This window comes from Leucopleurus acutus, assembly GCF_964270905.1.
Source record: "Leucopleurus acutus genome assembly, chromosome: 11".
Taxonomy (NCBI): Eukaryota; Metazoa; Chordata; class Mammalia; order Artiodactyla; family Delphinidae; genus Leucopleurus; species Leucopleurus acutus.
In genome coordinates, this window is record NC_139152.1 from 5,408,300 (window position 1) to 5,428,887 (window position 20,588).

Here is a 20,588-nt window from a genome sequence, read left to right on the forward strand (position 1 = left end):
CTGTTTTCTGATAAGCCCTAGGTAGATGTCTCACGACAGGTTGCTGATCGCTGTCCCTACTCAGGGAGCTTGAAAGGTTGCCCCGAAGAAAGTATTCAAAAATGCAAATCTTTCTGGAATTTCCATAAGCTCTGGATACTATTATACTTTCTGGAACAATGTAGACTCCCAACGGATCCACAGTTTAAAAAAAAAATTGCAAACCTTTGCCCTAGAGAGAGCCATCTTAAGTTTCTTCCTAGAAAAATGTGCAGATGGCATTCACGCCCACTAACTTTTACATGACACTTCAGGAAGTTCGCAGACTTCCTGAAGCCCACTCCTTTTTCTTTGGCCACTCTATGCGGCCTGCAGGACCTTAGTTCCCAGAACAGTGTTCGAACGGGCACCGCCTGTGGGTGGCTGTGTTGGGTCCTTCCGTGGAAGCACGGAATCTTAACCAATGGACCACCAGGGAAGTCCCCTGAAGCCCACTCCTGGGTGGCAGTCCAAGTTAAGAATCCCTGGCTTCATGTCAGGTGGTGAGATAAAGGCTATGATAAATCAGAGTAATTAAAGGACAGGTGGAATGATAGAAGACGTCAGACAAGTCGTCTCCGAAGTCACCAACCCGCAAAGACTTGAGCTGGTGACACGCCAGAAAAAAGGAACAGGAAGAACCAAGGCTCCGGACGGAACCTGCTCCGGTTCCACGACGGCATCCTTTCTCATCCTCCCTTTTTCTCTCTTAGTCCCCGCCCCCTCCAGTCCCCTGGGCCCGAGTTTTCTCCTGGAAGAGCGTCCCGAGCGCAGGGGCCACGCCTCCTCCTTCCCCGCCTCACCGGGGCCGCCCCATTTGACACTTTCAGGGCACGGGGAACTGAGAGTCGGGAGAGCTGCGGTGCTGCCATTTTGCCCTTGAGTCAGTCCCCGGTCCACTGTGAACTTCAGGTTCCTCGACAATACGAGGTTATCTTTACGGTGCACTCCAGCCCGGGGATTCCGACCCCAAGACTCCTTTCTTTCTACTTCCCCTCCTCCCCGTCTCCCTCGCGTCCCCCCAGCCCCTCCAGCTCTCTCCCCAACACTCTTCCCGCCCACTCTTCACCCTAGCCTCGGACCCGCCCCTTCCGTTCCCGGTTAGCGCCTGCGCAGACAGTCGGGAAAGATACCTTTTGACCCAGCTTAGTAGCCGTAGGCGGCCGAGCGCCGGCGGCGGGGCATTGTGGGAGAAGATGGCAGCCGCCGTTCACCCCCGAGTTGTCAGGGCCCTGCCAATGTCACGTAAGTGTCACCGGGAACGGCGGCCCCGGATCGGGAGTCCAAGATGCGGATCTAAAGTTTCGGGAGTGGCTCCGTGGTGCACCGGTCACGCTGAGTCCCTGGGCACCCTGGTTTTTCTAGGTCCGGAGCTGCCTCTGTCCAGTTCCTCTTTTTTCTCCCCTTCCCCGGCTCACGTATTAAATTGTGCACCTGGGAAGGGGTCTTCGCTGGGAGAACGTGAGCAACGCGAAGGGGAGAGGAAAAAGGGGGACATGTGAAAGACCGAGAAAGTACTGATAGGGTTGTAAGCGTTTGGGATTATAAGAAATATTGGGGGGAAGGCGGGGGAGGAATCTGAAAATGATGGGGGGGAAAAAAGGGTAGTGGAGAAAAGGTTCTTCAGGAATTGACTTTATGACGTTGCGCAAACTCTTAATCGGCCTCTACTTCAGATTCTGCGCATCACAGTGGAAATGATCATACTACAACGTCAGGGAGTTTCCGAGAAGATTCAGTGAAGTGAAGTAGTATTTATAAAAGCACTTTCTAAATCAAAACCATTCCTACAAATGTGGAGGCGTTGAGGCCTCGGGGAGCGAGGGATGCTCAGGACAGAGAAGAATCAGGACATTGGTGGAAAAAAAGGAAGAAGAATAAAAGAATATCTTAGGATTTGTCTAAGTGTAGTTTATTTTCCCTTCTATTCTGATCGGATCTGCTGTGGTCCTCAAGTTGAAAACACGCATTTGCTCTTACACTCACTAAGAGAGGCTAGAAAAGCAAGGAAATTGGGAATATAGTTACACTTCATCATCATTATTTCACCCTCCTCTCCTTCACAAACATGCCCTGCATCAACCTCCAGAAACTGCATTTTTCCATAGTGTATTTTAGTTATTACAGAATATCATTTGCTCTCAAAATTAGGTGCATGTCAGAATCATTCTTAGAGCTTTATAAAAAAATAGAAATGGAGGGCTTCCCTGGTGGCACAGTGGTTGAGAGTCCGCCTGCCGATCCAGGGGACGCGGGTTCGTGCCCCGGTCCGGGAAGATCCCACATGCCGCGGAGCGGCTGGGCCCGTGAGCCATGGCCGCTGAACCTGCGCGTCCGGAGCCTGTGCTCCGCAGCAGGAGAGGCCACAGTAGTGAGAGACCCGAGCGCTACCAAAAAAAAAAAAAAAAAAAAAAAAAAGAAATGTAGACTCATTGAAGAGCTATTCAATCAGAATTTTTGAGACTGGCTCCTTGTACCTTAAATTTTAAAAAGCTCCACAGGTACTTCTAATGTTCAGCCAGAGGTGAGAGTCAGGAGTATTTGGAGGATTCTTTTTTTTCCATCTTGGGTAGAGCTTCTCCACGCCTCTGGGCAGGTGGTTGGTGCACATCACTTATAATGGATGGTTTCGTAGCGCTCACTTCTTTGCAAAGACATTTGCTGGTTCTTGTTAAACTGTTACATTGGTGCCACATAGTGTAGGTTGTGAATGGTAATAAAGACAATTTACTGAGTTCCTGCTGTCGGCTAACCACAGTTCTAGACATTTTCATAAAATTTTTTCCTTTAACATTTTTTTTTTTAACTTGACACGGTAGCTTGTGCTCTTTACCACTCTGCTTTACACTCTCTGGTAAAGTAAGCTTTTGAGTAAACTCGGGAGAGGCAAGTCTAGTGTGTAACATAATCAAAACACTACAGAACTGTATAAAACATATATAGTGAAATGTGGCGAGACTATTAAGTACCACAGGAAATCAGAAAAGGGAAAAAGTAGATCATCTGAAGTAGGGAGGGAAGATTGAAAGGGCAGTGGAGAATTGCAGCGCTTCCATTGATTTAAAAAAAATTTTTTTTTAGGGTTGTTATGATCTGGAAAGTCAGAGGGGTTGGACATTTTCCTGGCACTAGCAAGGACAAGGAGGTGAGAATGGAGGCAGTGAGATGACTACCTGAAGATCTGGAATAGTAGGAAAGGAGGTTGAATACGTTAGATGGGGTCAAATAATGGAGGCCTTTGAAAGCCAAGCAGAGTTTAGACCAGTGGTTTTCCAAGTGGATTTTGCAAGAGGAACCAATGGTATATAAAAATACAGCATTAGAACTTAAAGAAAAAAAGTTTTCTGTAGTAGTAACAATAGCTAACACATGGTTCAAACTATATAGCAGACACTGTTCTAAGGGCTTTCATGTGTGTTGCAAAATGTGTATAACATATTGGTACTACATAGAACGTGCATGTAATTTACAAATAAATACTTTAAAAAAAACCCTTACGCGGTGTGGAAGCAAATATGTTTGGAGGCTATTGGTTTAGATACTAACAGTAGGAAACCAAAGTAGGTTTAATGAATAAAGGATATTATTTTCCTAATGGTGTTCCTAATAAATGGAAGAAAATGGAGAGGCTGGAGCCAAAGAGGGTAATAACATATTTATTGAGAACCTACAGTGTGCAAGGCACCGTGACGTACTTACCCATTTATTATTATTATTATTTTCAATTAATTAATTTATTTATGGCTGTGTTGGGTCTTTGTTGCTGTGCGCAGGCTTTCTCTAGTTGCGGTGAGCGGAGGCTACTCTTCGTTGTGGTGTGCGGGCTTCTCATTGTGGTGGCTTCTCTTGTTGTGGAGCATGGGCTCTAGGCGCGCAGGCTTCAGTAGTTGTGGCTCGCGGGCTGTAGAGCTCAGGCTCAGTAGTTGTGGTGCGCGGGCTTAGTTCCTCCGCGGCATGTGGGATCTTCCTGGACCAGGGCTCGAACCCATGTCCCCTGCATTGGCAGGCGGATTCTTAAACACTTAGCCACCAGGGAAGCCCTTACCCATTTATTATTAATTTTCATATCAGCCCTCTAAAATGTAACTTTCATGAGGCCAGGGACTTTGTCTTTTTTACTATGTTAGTCACAGTTTCTAGAATAATGCTTGGCTGGTAATTGTTGAAAAAACAAATAACCATGTTAGGTTAGTGTAATATTACTTTCTGAGGAATTTCAAAGTAATAGTAAACTACTCCTGGAATTCTTAGTGTGTGCTGGGTAACGTGCTAAACGCTTTACACACATTTACTCCAATCCTCATAACAGTCCTTGCAGATGTTCATACCTAGACTCCAGTAATTCTTCTCATTTTATTTGCTCTGTCCTTTATCCTGTGCCCTAACTTCCTTACTCATCATTCTAATCATTCCCTTTCATACATTCTCAACTCCCCAGCCCTTATCCCTTTGACATAAAAAAAATCAATGCTGATTAAAGCAAGCTTTCCACATATGCTTTCCACGTATTTCCTGCCTGCCCCTGAGCGGCTGAGGGCTAAGCTAAGGAAAACTCCAAACGAATTGAGTGTCCTTATTTTAAATCCATGAATGCAAATCTCAAGTGGATTTTCAGCACACTTTTTCTAGGAAATTTGCTTTCCCTTTCTCCATATGACTAGTTAACACTGCCAGTCTCCTAAAACTTTTAACACGTGCTTCTGTCTTATTCTTAGCTTTACAGAGAACGGAAAGGAATCAGATGGGAACAATCTTTTTCCCACCATGAAAATCTAATAGCTGAGCTGGGACAATTCTCTGCTTTCCCCCCTCTTACAGTGTATGAGCTTCTCCTGGTCTGATGGAAGGCCAGTTCCCTCATTTGGCCTTTGATCCCATCCTCCCTTCCCTCTTCCTCCCCTCTCCTGAGTCATTAACATTTCCCCTCTACTGGGTCGTTCCCATCAACATCTAAATACGTTATAATATTTCATATTAAAAGAACCCTTCCTTGTCTTCCTGTTCCTCTAGTCCCATTTTTCTTTGTCCCTTTACATCGTATCCCCAGAGAAGAATTTTCGATACTCCTCTTAGGACCTCCCTGCTGCACTCTCCTAATCCAATCAAATTGCTCTTGTTCAGGCCATTTACAGCCAACATTTTCTAGATCCTAGGGTCCTCTGCCCTCCTCTTACTTCACTTTTCAGCAGCATTTGATAGAGTTGACTATTCTCTCCATCAATCACTTTCTTCTTTTGGCTTCTGGACACCATTTTCTTTTGTTTCTTTCCTCTCACCTCACTGGGCCACTTTTCAGTTTCCTTTGCAGGCTCTTTGGGTTGGTCATGTAACCCCTCTGAGCCTTGGTTTCCTCATCTGTAAAGTGGCAATAAAGATAGTGTGAAATCAAATAATATCTGTTAAGCGCTGAGAACGATGCCAGGCGCCTTTGTAAGTTTAGCTGTTATTTATACACTATTATTTTGTTACTGTTATGTGTCTGATCTGCGTTGTTTGTCTCTAGTCTCTATGGTTGCAGTAACTATTCGGTAAGCTAGGCTTTTTCTCCAATTCCATACTTTTGGATGGGAAAATCAGTGGTTTCTGGGCACAGTGCCACTGGAAAGTCAGCTCTAGAAAGCAGAACAGACTTATTGATACTTTCTTAGTTACTTACTTATCTACTTTTGATGATTTTCATTAGTTTTTTATTAAGTCTGAAGTGTACTCTTATTTTTATTTTTTTAAAACTAATTAATTAATTTATTTATTTTTGGCTGTGTTGGGTCTTTGTTGCTGCGCGTGGGCTTTTCTCTGGTTGCAGTGAGCAGGGGCTACTCTTTGTTGCCATGCGCTGGCTTCTCATTGCGGTGGCTTCTCTTGTTGCGGAGCATGGGCTCTAGGCCTGCGGGCTTCGGTAGTTGTGGCGCACAGGCTCAGTAGTTGTGGCTCGCAGAGTTAGTTGCTCCACGGCATGTGGGATCTTCCCAGACCAGGGCTCGAACCTGTGTCCCCTGCATTGGCAGGCAGATTCTTAACCTCTGCACCCCCAGGGAAGCCCCTGAACTGTACTCTTTTAAAAAAATAATCTCTAGGCTTCCCTGGTAGCGCAGTGGTTGAGAGTCCGCCTGCTGATGCAGGGTACATGGGTTCGTGCCCCAGTCCGGAAAGATCCCACATGCCGTGGAGTGGCTGGGCCCGTGAGCCATGGCCGCTGAGTCTGCGTGTCCAGATCCTGTGCTCCGCAACGGGAGAGGCCACAACAGTGAGAGGCCCGCGTACCTCAAAAAAAAAAAAATAATAATAATCTCTTACCTCTACCTCCAACCCATATCATCAACTCTGTTTTTCATTTATCATCAGTTTTACAGTCTGTTCCAGGTACGTCTTTTGCTGTTCCCTGCACTGGGCTTATTCATTCCCACCCCTACGTTGTTAGATGTGTTATGTGTTTCACGTGCAAATCTATCTTTTCTGTTATTACTCTTTCAAATCTTTCTCAAAACACTTTATTCAGGAGTCCTTCCTCATGATTCTCTAACTTATGGCACGTTTACTTTGCATTCTCTCTGCTCCTTTCATGTAGAGATTTATACTCTCTTAATTTGTAACTGTTTATTATTATCTTTCTTAACGTGATTTATCTTTTTAGGTAAACTATATCCTATAGGGCAGGGAGTTTGCTTTCTAACTTTTATACATTTCCTTATGTCCTATGGATTTTTTGTTGCAATAATTTGTGTTTATTATTGCTGTTGTTACTTAAATTATAAAAGTTAAATTTAAACTGTAACCTAAGTAAATGAAAATACTGATAGCAAAATAATGTCGTGTTTCTAGGAAAAGAAGCTGTTTGAATTCATGGTCAATTTTATGTATATTCTGGGGTTCTCTTTAAGGTTCTTCTGTTACTACAATAGCCACATCTGTGTTTCGTGGCCCACCCCAGCGCCAGCTTCATCCTGCACTCACACCTCATGGGAAAGGTGGGCGTTCCTCAGTCAGTGGGATTGTGGCCACTGTGTTTGGAGCAACGGGATTCCTGGGCCGCTATGTTGTCAACCACCTTGGTAAAGTTCCTTGCATTCAACGTACTCCAAAGCCATTTATTACAGTTGCCTAATGAGAACTGTTTCTTTTCATTGTAACGGTGTTTTGAATTACTCCTATCTTGGATTTATGTAATTTTGGTCTGCTGTATGTTATGAACAGGCCCAGACTTCCTATATCGTACGTTAATACAGGAAAGGGGGCTCTGAAAAGTTATGACATCTCTAGCATGGCAAAATATGTTCTTACTAAAAATAGAATCAATTCACCTATCATACTAGAATTTAAATGTCACAAAATCACTGTTGTATAATGTAACCATATTATGTTAACGTTGACCCTTGTTCCAATCCATTCTTTTTTAGGTCGCATGGGGTCACAAGTGATCGTCCCCTACCGGTGTGAGCCATATGATACCATGCACCTTCGCCCAATGGGTGACCTGGGCCAGATTATCTTTCTGGTAAGAGCCCCTGTTACTGATTATTGGAGTTGATAAATGTAAATTACTAAGGTCATTTTTAGCATAGAGAGGCAGTATAATAAAGCAGCAACTTCATCCCGGAGTGGACCAAGGGCATCCTCCATTCACAGGCCATTCTTGTAAACCCTAGTCCAGCAGTTAGCAAACATTTTCTCTAAAGGGCCAGATAGGAAATATTTTAGGCTTTGCAGGTCATAGGCTCTTCGTCATGTTTACTCAGCTCTGCCCTTGTAGCCTAAAAGCAGCTACAGGTAATATATAAACAAATGGCTGTGTTCCAATAAAACTTTGTTTACAAAGCTAGATTGCAGGCTAGAGTTGCCTGTGGGCCATAGTCTGCCAACCTCTGCTCTAAACCTATGCTGGCCAGTAGCCATCAGCCATGTCTGGCTCTTGAGCCCTTGAAATGTGGCTGGTGTGGATTGAGGTGCGCTGTAAGTGTGAATTACACGTCAGATTTCAAAGACTTGGTTCGAAGAAGATAATATTCGATATATTGTTAATAATTTTTTACATTTATTACATATTGAAATAGTATTTTGGATAAATTGGGTCAAATAAAATATTATTAAAATGAATTTCACCTGTTTCTTTTTATTCTTTTAAAAGTGGCTAAGAGAAAATTTAGAATTACATATGTGCCGCGTGTTATATTTCTCTTGGGCAGTGCTTCGATAGAGAAAAATCACAAGTAGGGTGTTTTATAACTTGGTTGGCTTGGATAGACTTGACTTCCAGCACTTCTTCCTGAGCATTCACTGTCGTTATTCTTCAACCTGCAGGTTCTTCCTTTAGGCCAATAGTTAGTTGCCAGCAGGGTAGGGGGAATTGTGTGGGGAGAACCTTCAAGGGAGTGATGAGAAATGTGTGGGCCCTTTTGGCTGTCCCAGTGACCGGAGACCATACTGGTTTATTAGGCAGGGGCCAGGGATGCAGAGCACCCTACAGTGCGCAGGTCCTTTCCGCAGAGAATGATGCTGTCCCAGTGCCTGCAGTTTCCTGTGGAGAAACACTCCGGGCCTGGGGGCTTGGGTCAGCTGTTCTTGTAGCTAACTTTTCTTACTTTCATCATCCTGCCCGGGCCTGAGCACTTCCACTGACACACTTTCCTCTTTTAAAAAATGTTTGTTAAACATCCTTAGTATCTATTTTATTCACACAGATTATTTGTGACCTCATTAAATTTTGACTTATTTTTAATGGCATTTTCATTTATTCTTTACTGAAGGTTCACAAACTAAATATAATATTTATATTGGAAATTTCTTATTTCTGAAGTGGTTTTCTTTTCCACCATCTTTCTTCTCAAGTATCTGCTTGGTGTTACAGTCAGAGGAGCCTAGCCTTTTCCTGGTTCTCTGTGACTTAAGATCATCAGTCATCCTGTCAATCCTCAAAACTGACGTATCTCACAAGTGATGGATGGCAACTTTTACCGGCTTGCGAATGCGGAGTCATTGGAATTAAGCTGAATGACATGTATTCCATGCTTTCCATGGGGGTTTATTGTGTCTGCCCCCGTCCTGGCGTTGAGCTAAGCTCTGAGTGTGTCTTGTTGAACAGGGACCTCAGTCTTAACAGGGCGCACAGACACAAAGTGCATAACTTTGAATACGGTCATGTTTATGAAAGGGGAAGCCCAGGAAAGTTGTAACAGGGGGGACGCCTCACTATATTGTTGTTGTTTATTTTTGAGAAGGATGGACCACATGGGGTGTGGGGTGCCGATCTCCCCACTTTAGTCTCTGTTGGAAACTGCTATCTGAAGAGCCGTTTGGTTCACCAGCCTGATCGTGCCCCTGGGCCTTTATTCCTGGGAACTTGGTTTCCTTTTGACTGCTCCTCTCTGGGCATCACTCTCGGGCCATTCACGCAGTTATGCCGCAAGCTCTTCCCCTCTGAGTCATCATGGGTTCACCCTTTCCCGCCTGTGTCATCTTCTCTGAAAAGGCCGCGTTAAGCTCATTATGTGTAGAGCGCTTTTCTCGTTGAGTGTGTTGCACGCTGTGCTGCAGATTTTCTGTATATTTCACTTACTCGTCATAGCAACCCCGTGGGGTAGGTTGTATTTTCAAGTTTTGCATGGAGTCTGGAGAGAGCACTTGTACACTGATAGTAAATGGCCCAGTGGAATCTGCGTTCCGTCTCTCGTACTGCATCCTCCACAGTCAGTTGTCACCAGTGCTGCCTGGCGAGGGCTTCATCTTTTTGCTCTTGAATCTGACTCCCGTAGCCCTCCCTCTCTTTTCTAAATTGCACAGGCATTCTATTGCTCGCTGTCTCTCCTTCTCCCCCAGCCCCCCGCTTCTCTTCCGTTCTCCCCTCTTTTCTCACTCTCCCTCCCACCCCCCTCACTCACAGATACAACTAAGAAATCCATACTACTTATTATCTTCCTTCAAAATGCTTTCAAATTTTATTTTTATTTTAACATAGAAGATGCTCTGCCTTTGTCCGGGGGTCTTTAGTCCCCTGTCACTGTTTTGGACAAGACACGTTGATCTGACCTAAGTCCTAAACGCCTGCTCACAAGTGCAGGTCTCCACCGAAGTCTGCCATCAGCTCACCCTGAACTGATAGGCAGGTCACTTCTCTCTGAGTGCTGTTTTCATGTCTTTAAAGCAAAAATGACCAGATCTGGGATTATAAAGAGTAAAGAGTTAAAAAGAAATAAGAAAATAGTCATGAGTATTCCCAATTTAACGTTAACCTTTGAGAGACACCCCTCCTATCTTCCGTCTGACTGGTTGGTGCTAACAAGGGAAAGTCAGTTTGCCTCCCAAATGATCCTCGGTTCTTTGGCTGTATTGCATTCAGGAAGGGAGACCTGATTGCTAGATTCCTTTACAGGCTTCTGCGGGGCAGTTGGGAGGACAAAAATTGCTCTGCCCCGTGAAAGTGAATAGTGTCTTTTCTAGTTCTGTCACCTGCTATTACCTGAATAAAATGTGCTTTGACCTCTTTGTTTCCAGAAGAGCCAGAGAATCAGCAGCGTTTCTGTTGTAGTCAGTGGAGCCGGTGTGAAAGGGCACCGTCTCGCGACGACAACAGAGGGCCCGTTGTGAGTCTTGCTGATGGGGGGAGCTACAGACGTGTTTTGTGCCAGGGCGCACCCCTGATGTTTTCATGTGACTGGCTCCTGCTGTTATAGGAATGGAACGGGAGAGACAAGGACTCGATCCGAAGAGCTGTGGAGCACAGCAACGTGGTCATCAATCTCGTTGGGCGAGAATGGGAAACCAAGTAAGTCTTTGACCCTCGTTTCTCCTTTGCAAAGCTGGCTTAAGGTTCAGTAGACATTTGTTGGGCACGTAACGTGCCAGGGATTGTAGTTGTGACATTTTTCATTAGTTCATCAATGAGTATTGACTGAACAACCTTTCCACAGCCAGTGACCACCCTCCCCACCTAACCCCAATCCTCCCCCCGCCGGGGGTTCAGTTGGTGGTAAGTCTGGTGTAAGAAGCAATAAAAAGCCACTGCGGATTGTGCCAGTGATTATGCCAGTCATCACCAGCTGGGGTGGAGTCAGGAAGGAGGGTTTTCCCGTCCCACTGACTGGCAAGCTGAACACTGGGTTTTCTCGCGTGAACAGCGTTCTCAATCTATTCTCCACGTTTTTAATCAAAGATGGCATGAGTACCAGTTTGAACAGTTCTTTTTAGCCCTTGTGTGGGTTGTTTATCAACAAATATTGTTCGAATCCTGTGCTTCCGCAGCACTCTGTTCACGCCTCTTTCTTCACATTTATGAGAGTTTGACTGAGACTCATTTAGAGACGTCTGCCTCATCACATATTTTTAAGTTCTTTGATGACTTGGAGGGTCTTATCCAACTTTATAGCCCCTGTGATGACCAGCAGTGCTTTGTACAGGGCAGACACTTCGTTCGTGTTGTTGGATCTAATTGGTGACTGATGCATTTTTTCTTTTTTTAACATGGAACGCTCCATGAATTTGCGTGTCATCCTCGCCCAGGGGCCATGCTAATCTTCTCTGTATCGTTCCAATTTTAGTATATGTGCTGCCGAAGCAAGCACTGATGTATTTTTTTAGTTTCCTTGTTTTCCCCTGAGGAAAGCAAAGGCCTGGGGGTGAGCAGTGATTTCCCCTCCAGCACCCAGCACTTCTCCCCTCCCCGCCCAGTCAGTGCAGCCAGATGTTTTTGAAGGGCCTCAGCCTTGGGATTCCTTGAGGACAGAGAATAGTATGTATGCTGATTTATGACTTATAGTAAGACTTACATTATGTATGGTAATGGCAGTGAGGAGGCCTGTAAAATGTTTTTAAAATATTAGTTTTGACTTTGGGTGAAATCATTGCTACTTACAAGTGTAACTATTGATATTATGAATTCCAGCAATAGTATGAAAACCGGCTTATCACAGTATGCTTTGGAGTCCTGAGTCAGGTGTTCTTAACCGATCCCTATTTTTTCCTGCTAGAAACTTTGGTTTTGAGGATGTTTTTGTAAAGATTCCCCAAGCAATCGCTCAAGTGTCCAAGGAAGCTGGAGTTGAAAAATTTATTCACGTTTCACATCTGAATGCCGATATTAAAAGCTCTTCTAAATATCTGAGAAATAAGGTAAGTAGCAAGTTGATTTGGGAAGTGGTTCACAGAGCTTGAGCTTCTTAGCCCGTTGGAAACGTGAGTTTAAGGGAGAAAGGTTTCTCACTGATGTATCCAGAATCAAGGGGGATTTCTGATTCTCCATATCCAGGATGTGATTGTCGTGTGGCCGAGTTGTAGCTGAGTGCCTTCTGTTTGCAGGGAACTGTGCTAAGCGGCCTCGAAGATGGGTCGATCATACTATTACCCACCCTCCAGGGTGTAAAGTTTCTTGGCACATCACAGAATTACAGAGTAAACACAAAAGGTAGAGTATGCTTCCTGCATAAGAGTCATACCTGTGTCAGCCACCAAAGCTAAAGGACCATCCTTCTTTCTCTGACCCCTTGCATAGCCATGATCTTATGCCATGCTTGGAGGGGTAATGTGAAGGCTGGGGGTGACAGGGTAAGTATTTGCCAGGGAAAATGGCTGTTCACATTGTAGTCAGGCTTCTTGGACTCCCAGAAACCCCACTGCGGTCCAGATTGTGCCTAGGGATTGAGCAGCCTGGTTTGGAGTCGGTCTGTAACCTGCAATGTTTTATCATCAGGGACTCAGTAGGGATTGTGGTGCCCGGGAATGCCTTCAGCAGTTGGTTCCTGCCGTAAGGAGCCTGCTTTGGGTCAGATTGATAAGGACCGCAGAGTCCCTTGACACCGGCTCCAGCTTTTGGTTCCACTGCATTCTTTAATTGACCAAATTATTTGTTAAGCACCTACTATGTGCTCCATGTTGTAGTAGGCGCTGGGGATACAGGGTAAATAAAACACACATGGTCTTAGCCCACATCTAGTTTCTAGTCCATTGAGGAAAATAATTCCAGATGCACTAGGTGTTGCACTAGGGGATGCACTAGGGGAATCTTTACAAAAACAACCTCAAAATCAAAGTTTCTGGAAGGAAAAAATAGGAATTGGTTAAGAACCCCTGACTCGGGAATTCAAAGCGTTCTGTGATAAGCTGGTTTTCATACTATTGCTGGAATTCATAATATCAATAGTTACACTTTTAAGTAGCAATGATTTAACCTGAAGTCAAAATTAATACTTTTTAAAAATTTTACAGGCCTGCTCACCATCATTACCGTACTTAACATAAGGCTTACTATCAGTCATAAATCAGCGTACACACTATTCTCTGTATGAGAGCGAGGGAGAGGGAGTGAGAGAGTGAAGCCCGTGCCTGCCTCTGCCCTAGCATTCAGAGAATCACCCGCGTTCGCAGTTGTCTGGAGGGGGCGGAGGTGGGGTAGTCAGTGGTGAGGGTGAGGGAGGGCTCGGCGGTGCCCGGCCCGCAGGCTTAAACCCCTGCGTGGATGGCGCTCCTGTTGAACAAAATGAGGAACCCTTGAGAAGGACCGGGTGCTGGGGGCGGGGTTCTCAGCCTTAGTGGCCCATTAGAATCATGGAGGGCACTGAAAAATCCTGATGCCCAGGGCACCCAGACCAACGGAAATAGCGGCTCTGGGGGTAGAACTCGGACATCAGTATTTACACCTCCCCCTGTGTAATCCCAATGTATAGCACAAATTGAGAGGTATTATTTGTGGAGAATGGAAGAGGATGATCCAGTTTTGGACTCAGGTTGCAGCTCAAGTGCATGTCAGTCACCCAGGTCCCAGTGGAGAATGAGGTTTAAGATCCTGGAGCTCCGAAGAAAGAGCGTGGTTGGGGATATGAATGTGGGAGTCCCCACTGTTTGTTGTTAATTGAAGCAACACGAGGGGACCAGGTGGCCTCATGGGGATGAGTCGAGAGCAGAGAGCTCTGGACAGCACCCAGAGGAGCACTGACGGGGGGGTGTGGGGGACGAGGAGAAGGGTGCTCCTGCAAAAAGCAAACAAGAGGACTGAGCAGGGCAGACGGAGGGGCAGGAGGGACGCCAGGAGAGTCTGAGGTTACAGAAGCAGGGGGAAGATGAAGAGGTGAGTCAGAGCTGCAGGGTCAGCCGGGGTCTACACCGCAGGTCCTCAGTGGGCTTATCAAGAGCAGTTTGAGCAGGTGTCGGGGCAGCAGTGAGTGAAGAGCAGGCAGGGGCGGAGGCAGCAGGGACAGTAAGACAGCATCGTTCTCAGGTGGTTTACTAAGAGGAAGGAGGGGGCAGGAGGCTGGAGGGGCATGTGGAGTTGGAATTTCTTTTTTCTTTTAAGGTAGACGATCTTGACGTTGAAATGCTGGTGGGAAGGTGCAGGTAAGGGGAGCCTGACTGCAGATGTGTGGGCTGGAGTAATGGGCAGGTTTCTGAGAAAGTGACAGGAGGTGAGTTCCTCCACTCTGGTCAGGAAGGAGGAGAGAATGTTGCTTCGTGCCCCTGGCTTTGTAGATTCAGCACTGGGAACACCAGGTGGTTTTTCTCTGCTGCTGTACTTTCTCCTTGAATTAGAAGATGAAGTCATTTACTGGAAGGAAGAGGGGAAGGTAAGGGAGAAACTTGAATAGAACAGAAAAGGTTTGAAATTTGTCAACTGGAAATGTAAACTAATTAGAAGGAAACCCTATTTCTGGGAAATGTTACGAGCCCGGTTAAAACTGGGGACAGGGATTTATGTGTTACCAATTGATGATTTGTACTTGTTTATCTTCCTGTAGCTCTGAAGGCAGCAGGAGTGCATGGCTTAAAGAAGGAGGCTAGTGGGTTCTTCCAGGATTGGGATTTTGCCTGGTGGGTGGAGTAGAGGACAAGGGGACAGGTAGTCTACAGTATCGCTAAGAGAGTGATGGACAAGTTGGGCCACGGAATCTAATCTGGGGCCAGGGACGTTCGGAGGGATTGGTGTGGAGGGGGGCAGACCCAGTGGAATGGGGTCCCCAAGAAGCTGAAGGAACACATCTCAGGAGCAGAGGAGCAGAGAACAAGCAGGCTGGCGGCCCAGGAGCTGGTCCTCTGAAAGCGACACGTCTTCATGTAGGGCTCAGAGGAGGGGCACTTGGGGTGTTCTGGTCTGAGGCCTCCAAGTGGAGAGTGGCTGAAGTGGGGTGAAGACGAGGTCCCTGGAGTTGAGAAGCTCAAGAAACGGAGGTCCAAGTCCACCGGGGCTCTGATGTCACCCCCAGCGGGTGCGGGTAGGCAGGATGGCTGAACCAGGTGCTGGTATCTGCACCTTGTCTAGGAAGTGAGTCTACTCTGATTTTCCTTCTTTCTTCTTCCGCATAAACTTCCTTAGAATAAATATGGGAAGAAACCCAGCAAGAGCTATAAGAGGTGGAGTGTTTTTATGTGTTAGTATTTTTAAAAAAATTTCCGTGTAGACTTGTCTCCTCCTTACCATGAGGAATGTATTCCAAATCCCCCAGTGGATGCCTGACACCGAAGATGGTACCAAACCCCATATATACTTCGCTTTTTCCTATATGCACATACCTGTGATAAAGCTTCGTGTATGAATTAGGTACAGTAAGAGACTAACAACAATAACTACTAATAAAGTAAACAGCTATAACAATAGACTATAATAAAAATTTCATGAATGTTTATGAATGTTTCATGAATGGCCCCCCGTTCTCTCACTCAATATCTGCTGACTGTACTCCCCCTTCTTCTTGTGACGATATGAGATTCACGTGCCAGCAGGCCCGAGCAGGATGACATGAGATTTCATCACGCCGCTCAGAACAGCACACAATTTAAAACTTACGAATTATTTCTGGAATTTTCTGTTTAATATTTTTGGACCGCAGTTGACCGCGGGTAACTGAAATTGTGGAAAGCGAAACTGAATATAAGGGCGGGGGCGGGGGGTGACTGTAGCTGAGTGTTATGAATAATATGATTCCCTTAACCTGGAGGAAATACAACCTTGAAATATGCGTAGCGTCCCCATAGTGGAAGGAGTGGGAGCTTCGTTAACTGACCGCAGAACTCTGTTGTGTTTGGTTGTTAAGGCTGCTGGAGAGAAAGAAGTGAGAGACGCATTTCCAGAAGCTACCATCATAAAGCCATCGGACATCTTTGGAAGAGAGGATAGATTCCTCAATTATTTTGCAAGTAGGTCTTCTTCCTTAATAGTAGGAGGGGGAATGCTGGTTAACCAGGTTGAAGTTAATCACAAGCAAACTATGTTCTCTGACTGGAAGATGGAGGTTGAATTTTTTTCTCCTCGAGTTGCCTTTTTCTCCCCAAAGGTTCTCTTTTTCCAGTCAGCATGGTCCCTCTCTTGATCTTCGTCACTCTATATCAAAAGAAGCAACTTAGATGCCTGGAAGGAGCATGGACTTGGGAGTTCGAGACCTGACTATGAATTGGGTCCTGGGACTGACCAGCTCTGGGACTCTGGCAGGTCTTTGAATAACAGCAGCTTCTTCATCTGTTAAGATGAACATGATGATGTCCCCCTGAGGACCAGTGTGCTGGTTAATGGAGTAGCTAGCTTATGTTACAGCACCTGGCATGGGGTCAGTGCCTCATTTATACTTGGCCTATGAAGCCCCGGTTTTCTTAGTGCTGCCTCACTTTCAGTCTGTTTTCCAAGTCACTTAGGTGTTGGTTTTGAAAGACAAAGAGGTAGCATCCTACTTTGTCAGACACATGTGATAGGTCATAAGAGTGGGGTCCTAACCCACAGGATTAGTGGCCTTAGAAAAAGAGGAAGAGAGAGATCATTCTCTCCCTCCCTGTGTGCCCTGAGGAAAAGCCATGTGAGAACGTAGCCGGCTGCCTGTAAGCCAGGAAGAGAGCTCTCACCAGAAACCAGATCAGCCGATACCTTGATCTTGGACTTTCCTGCGTCCAGAGCTATGAGAAAATAAATTTCTCTTGTTTAAATAAGCCACTCAGTCTGTGGTATTTTATTGTGGCAGCCTGAGCAGACCACACAGTCTTAACCATTTCTAAGTGTACAGTTCAGTACCGTTATGTGTATTCACGTTATACTACAAACAATCTCCAGAACTCTTTTCATCATGCAAAACTGAAGCTCTGTATCCATCAAAAAACTTCCCATTCCCCCCTCCCCCCAGCCCCTGGCAACACCATTCTACTTTCTGTCGATGAATTTGACTACTCTAGGTACTTCATATAAGCGGAATCAGACAGTGTTTGTCTTTTTTGTGACTAGCTTATTTCACTTAGTATAATGTCTTCAAGGTCCATCCATGTTGTAGCATGTGACAGGATTTCCTTCCTTTTAAGCTGAATAATAATCCATTGTATGTATAGACCACATTTTGTTTATCCATTCATCTGTCAGTGGATACTTGGGTTGCTTCCACCTTTGCATTATTTTATCTGATTAATGCTGATGGACATGGGTGTACAAATATCTCTTTGAGACTCTACTTTCAGTTCTTTGGGATGTATATCCAGAAGTGAAAATGCTGGAGCATATTATTCTATTTTTAATTTTTGGAACTACCATGTGTTTTTCCTTAATGTCTGTACCATTTTACACTTCCACCAACAGTGCACAAGGTTCTAATTTTTCCATATCCCTGTCAACACTTGTTATTTTCTGTTTTTAGATAGTAGCCATCCTAATGGGTATGAGGTAATATCTGATGGTTTTGCCCTAATGATTAGTGATGTTGAGCATCTTTTCATGTGCTTGTTGTCCATTTGTATATCTTATTTGGAGAAATGTCTATTCATGTCCTTTGCTCATATTTTAATTGGGTGGTTCTTTGTTATTGTTGAATTGTAGGAGTTCTTTATACATTTTGGATAGTAACCCCCTTCCTATCAGACATATGATTTGCAAACATTTTCTCTCATTCTATAGGTTGCATTTTTACACTGTTAATTGTGTCCTTTGTTTCACAGAAGTTTTTAATTCTGATGTAGTTCAGTTTATCTATTTTTACTTTTGTTGCCTATGCTTTTGGTGTCCTAGTCAAGAAGTCATTGCTAAATCCGTTGTCATGAAGCTTTTGCCCTGTGTTTTCTTCTAAGGGTTTTGTACTTTTAGCTCTTATGTTTTGGTCTTTGATCCATTTTGAGTTAATTTTTGTGTATGGTGTGAGGTAAGGTTCACTTTCATTCTTTAGCCTGTGGATATTCAGTTTTCCCAGCATCATTTGTTGAAAAGACTATCATTTCTCCTTTGAATGGTGCTGGCACCTTGTCAAAAATTTTTTGGCCAGATGTGCAATGATTATATCTCTCTATTCCATTCCATTGGTCTATGTCTGTCGTTATGCCACTGTTTTGATCACTATACACTGTTCTGATTACTGTAGCTTTGCAGTAAGTTTTGAAATCAGGAAGTGTGAAACCTCCAACTCTTTTTCTTTTCTTTTTCAAGATTGTTTTGGCCATTTGGGATGTCTTAATATTCCATATGAATTTTAGAATGGAGTTCCCTGTCTTTCTGCAAAAAACACCATTGGGATTTGGATAGGGATTGCATTAAATCTGTAGACTGCTTTGGGTAGTACTGACATCTTGACAATATTAAGTTTTCCAATCCATGAACATGGGATGTCTTTCCATTTGTGTCTTTTTAAATTTCTTTCAGCAATGTTTTGTAGTTTTCAGTGTGCAAGTCTTTAACCAACTTGGTTTAGTCTCTCCCTAAGTATTTTGTTCTTTTGGATGCTCTTATAAATAATTTCTACTTTTAAAAGTTTTTTTTAAGGGACTTCCCTGGTGGTCCAGTGGTGGGGACTCCATGCTTCCACTGCAGGGGGCACAGGTTCAATCCCTTGTCTGGGAACTAAGATCCCAGAATCCACATGGCGTGGCCAAAAAAAAAAAAAGAAAGTTATTTTAAGAAAATCTTTTTTTACCTTTACATTTAAGCCACTTGGGATTTTGTTTTGGCTTATGGCAAGATGTGAGCCATTTCTTTCTTTTTTGTTTTTTTCCTTCAAAGAGTAGAATGATTATCTCAGCGTCATCTATTAAATACTTCCATTCTCTACGTATCTGTGGTACTGCGTTCATCATACACTAACTTCCTATTTTCACCTGCATCTTTCTCTGGGTTAGTTGTATTGCTGATCTGTTGTTTAGAATAGGGTGCAGGTAGAGTGCAGTCTTGGGAGTGGCCCTGCGCTTAGCACTGCAGAGTGGAAGACAGGTAGACAAGCCACCTGACTACTTTCCCTTGTTCTTTGTGTCCCTAAGTATTTGGCCCTTTTACTTTCTATGTTTGTTGTGTGAAAAACAAATGGCTGCCCCTTGTAGGACCATTAACTGCCTCAGAGTCAGCTACATTTATTTCCTTACTTTTACTACACAAAATGGTTATGCCAGCTTGGGGCACCTGGAGATGTGTGGGTCTTCAGGCAGCCTAGGCCTTCTAAGAATGTTGTCTTTCTTCCGCCAGGTATTCGATGGTTTGGTGGTGTCCCTCTTATTGCCTTGGGCAAGAAGACAGTGAAACAACCAGTATATGTAAGTACCCTGGATAAAGGAGCTTTCTCTGACTTCAGGAGTCAGGTGATCAGCTTTCCAGTTTTATCCTAATCCTGTAATTCCATCATTTTCATCTTTGTCAGCTTGCTTTGACTGGTTGCCTCTCAGTTTACCTAAGAGGTACATGTATTCTCTGTCTTCCCTTGTTCATTCATTTAAGAAAACTGTATTGAGCCCTTAATGTGCTAGGCACACTGCACGTCACTGGGAATATTGAGATGCTAATGACACAGACACACGTTGCTGTCCTCAAGATGGTCAGAGGCAGGTCAGCAAAACAATCGTCATGCAGCGTGATAAGTGCTATGACGGGAGAGGGTTTTACGTAAATATGTCAGAGGACACCTACTCCAGACTTGAGGGTCAGGGAAGGCCTCCAAGGAAAGGACATCTTACGTGAGACCCTAAAGATGATTCACATGCAGAGGGAGCGGTGTGTACAGGGGCCCAGAGGTGAGAGAGCATGTCGGAGTCCACGTTGTGTTGAACCAGGGTCTCTCAGCTGGGGCACTGTGGACTTCCTGGGCCGGTAACGCTTTGCCGTGGCGGCTGCTGTGGAATGTGTGGCCGCATTCCTGGCCTCCAGCCACCAGGTGGCAGTAGCACCCCCCAAGCTCTGACAACTAAAACTGCCTCCAGGCATTTGCCAATGTCCCTTGGGGGCCAAAATCACCCCTAGTGAAAACCACGGGGTCTGAAATCATGTAAGATTATTATTATTTTTAAAAGTCAAAATGGTAGAATATTGGCAGTTCCGTGTGGTTTGGACTAATGCTTTGTGATAGCACAGTGACAGCGAGAGGAGGAGGAGGAGGGGGTGAGGTTGGAGCCGGTGGGAGAGGCCTGGATGCCCGCCAAGCTAACGCGCTCCGACTGGAGAAGGTATTCAGGTGACCCTCCCATGTGGAGGTTATTTGAGCTCTTGAGATGTGGGTTCTTTTAGGAGCGTTTTGAAAACAGACAATGATGTCATCTTAATCTTATCATTCCGTTGTTGTGATCCATGTGGCCTGCTTTCCTTCCTTCCTCCCTCCCCTCCTCCCTTTCTTCCTTTCTCTCCCCCATCTCTCTCTGTTTCTCTCTCTTTCAACAGT

The 20,588-nt window shown here is 44.8% G+C and overlaps 1 protein-coding gene across 1 annotated transcript in view; it reads left to right on the plus strand.

Annotated features, from left to right (window-relative positions):
- Positions 1–1,168: 1,168 nt before the first annotated feature.
- NDUFA9 (NADH:ubiquinone oxidoreductase subunit A9) overlaps positions 1,169–20,588 on the plus strand; it is a 30,292-nt gene continuing 10,872 nt past the window's right edge. The window contains exons 1-7 of the mRNA XM_082850242.1: positions 1,169–1,263; positions 6,897–7,067; positions 7,413–7,510; positions 10,683–10,774; positions 11,976–12,117; positions 16,026–16,128; positions 19,406–19,473. Coding sequence (XP_082706368.1) covers positions 1,215–1,263; positions 6,897–7,067; positions 7,413–7,510; positions 10,683–10,774; positions 11,976–12,117; positions 16,026–16,128; positions 19,406–19,473 — 723 coding nt within the window. The 5' untranslated portion in view covers positions 1,169–1,214. The remainder of the gene's footprint in view (positions 1,264–6,896; positions 7,068–7,412; positions 7,511–10,682; positions 10,775–11,975; positions 12,118–16,025; positions 16,129–19,405; positions 19,474–20,588) is intronic.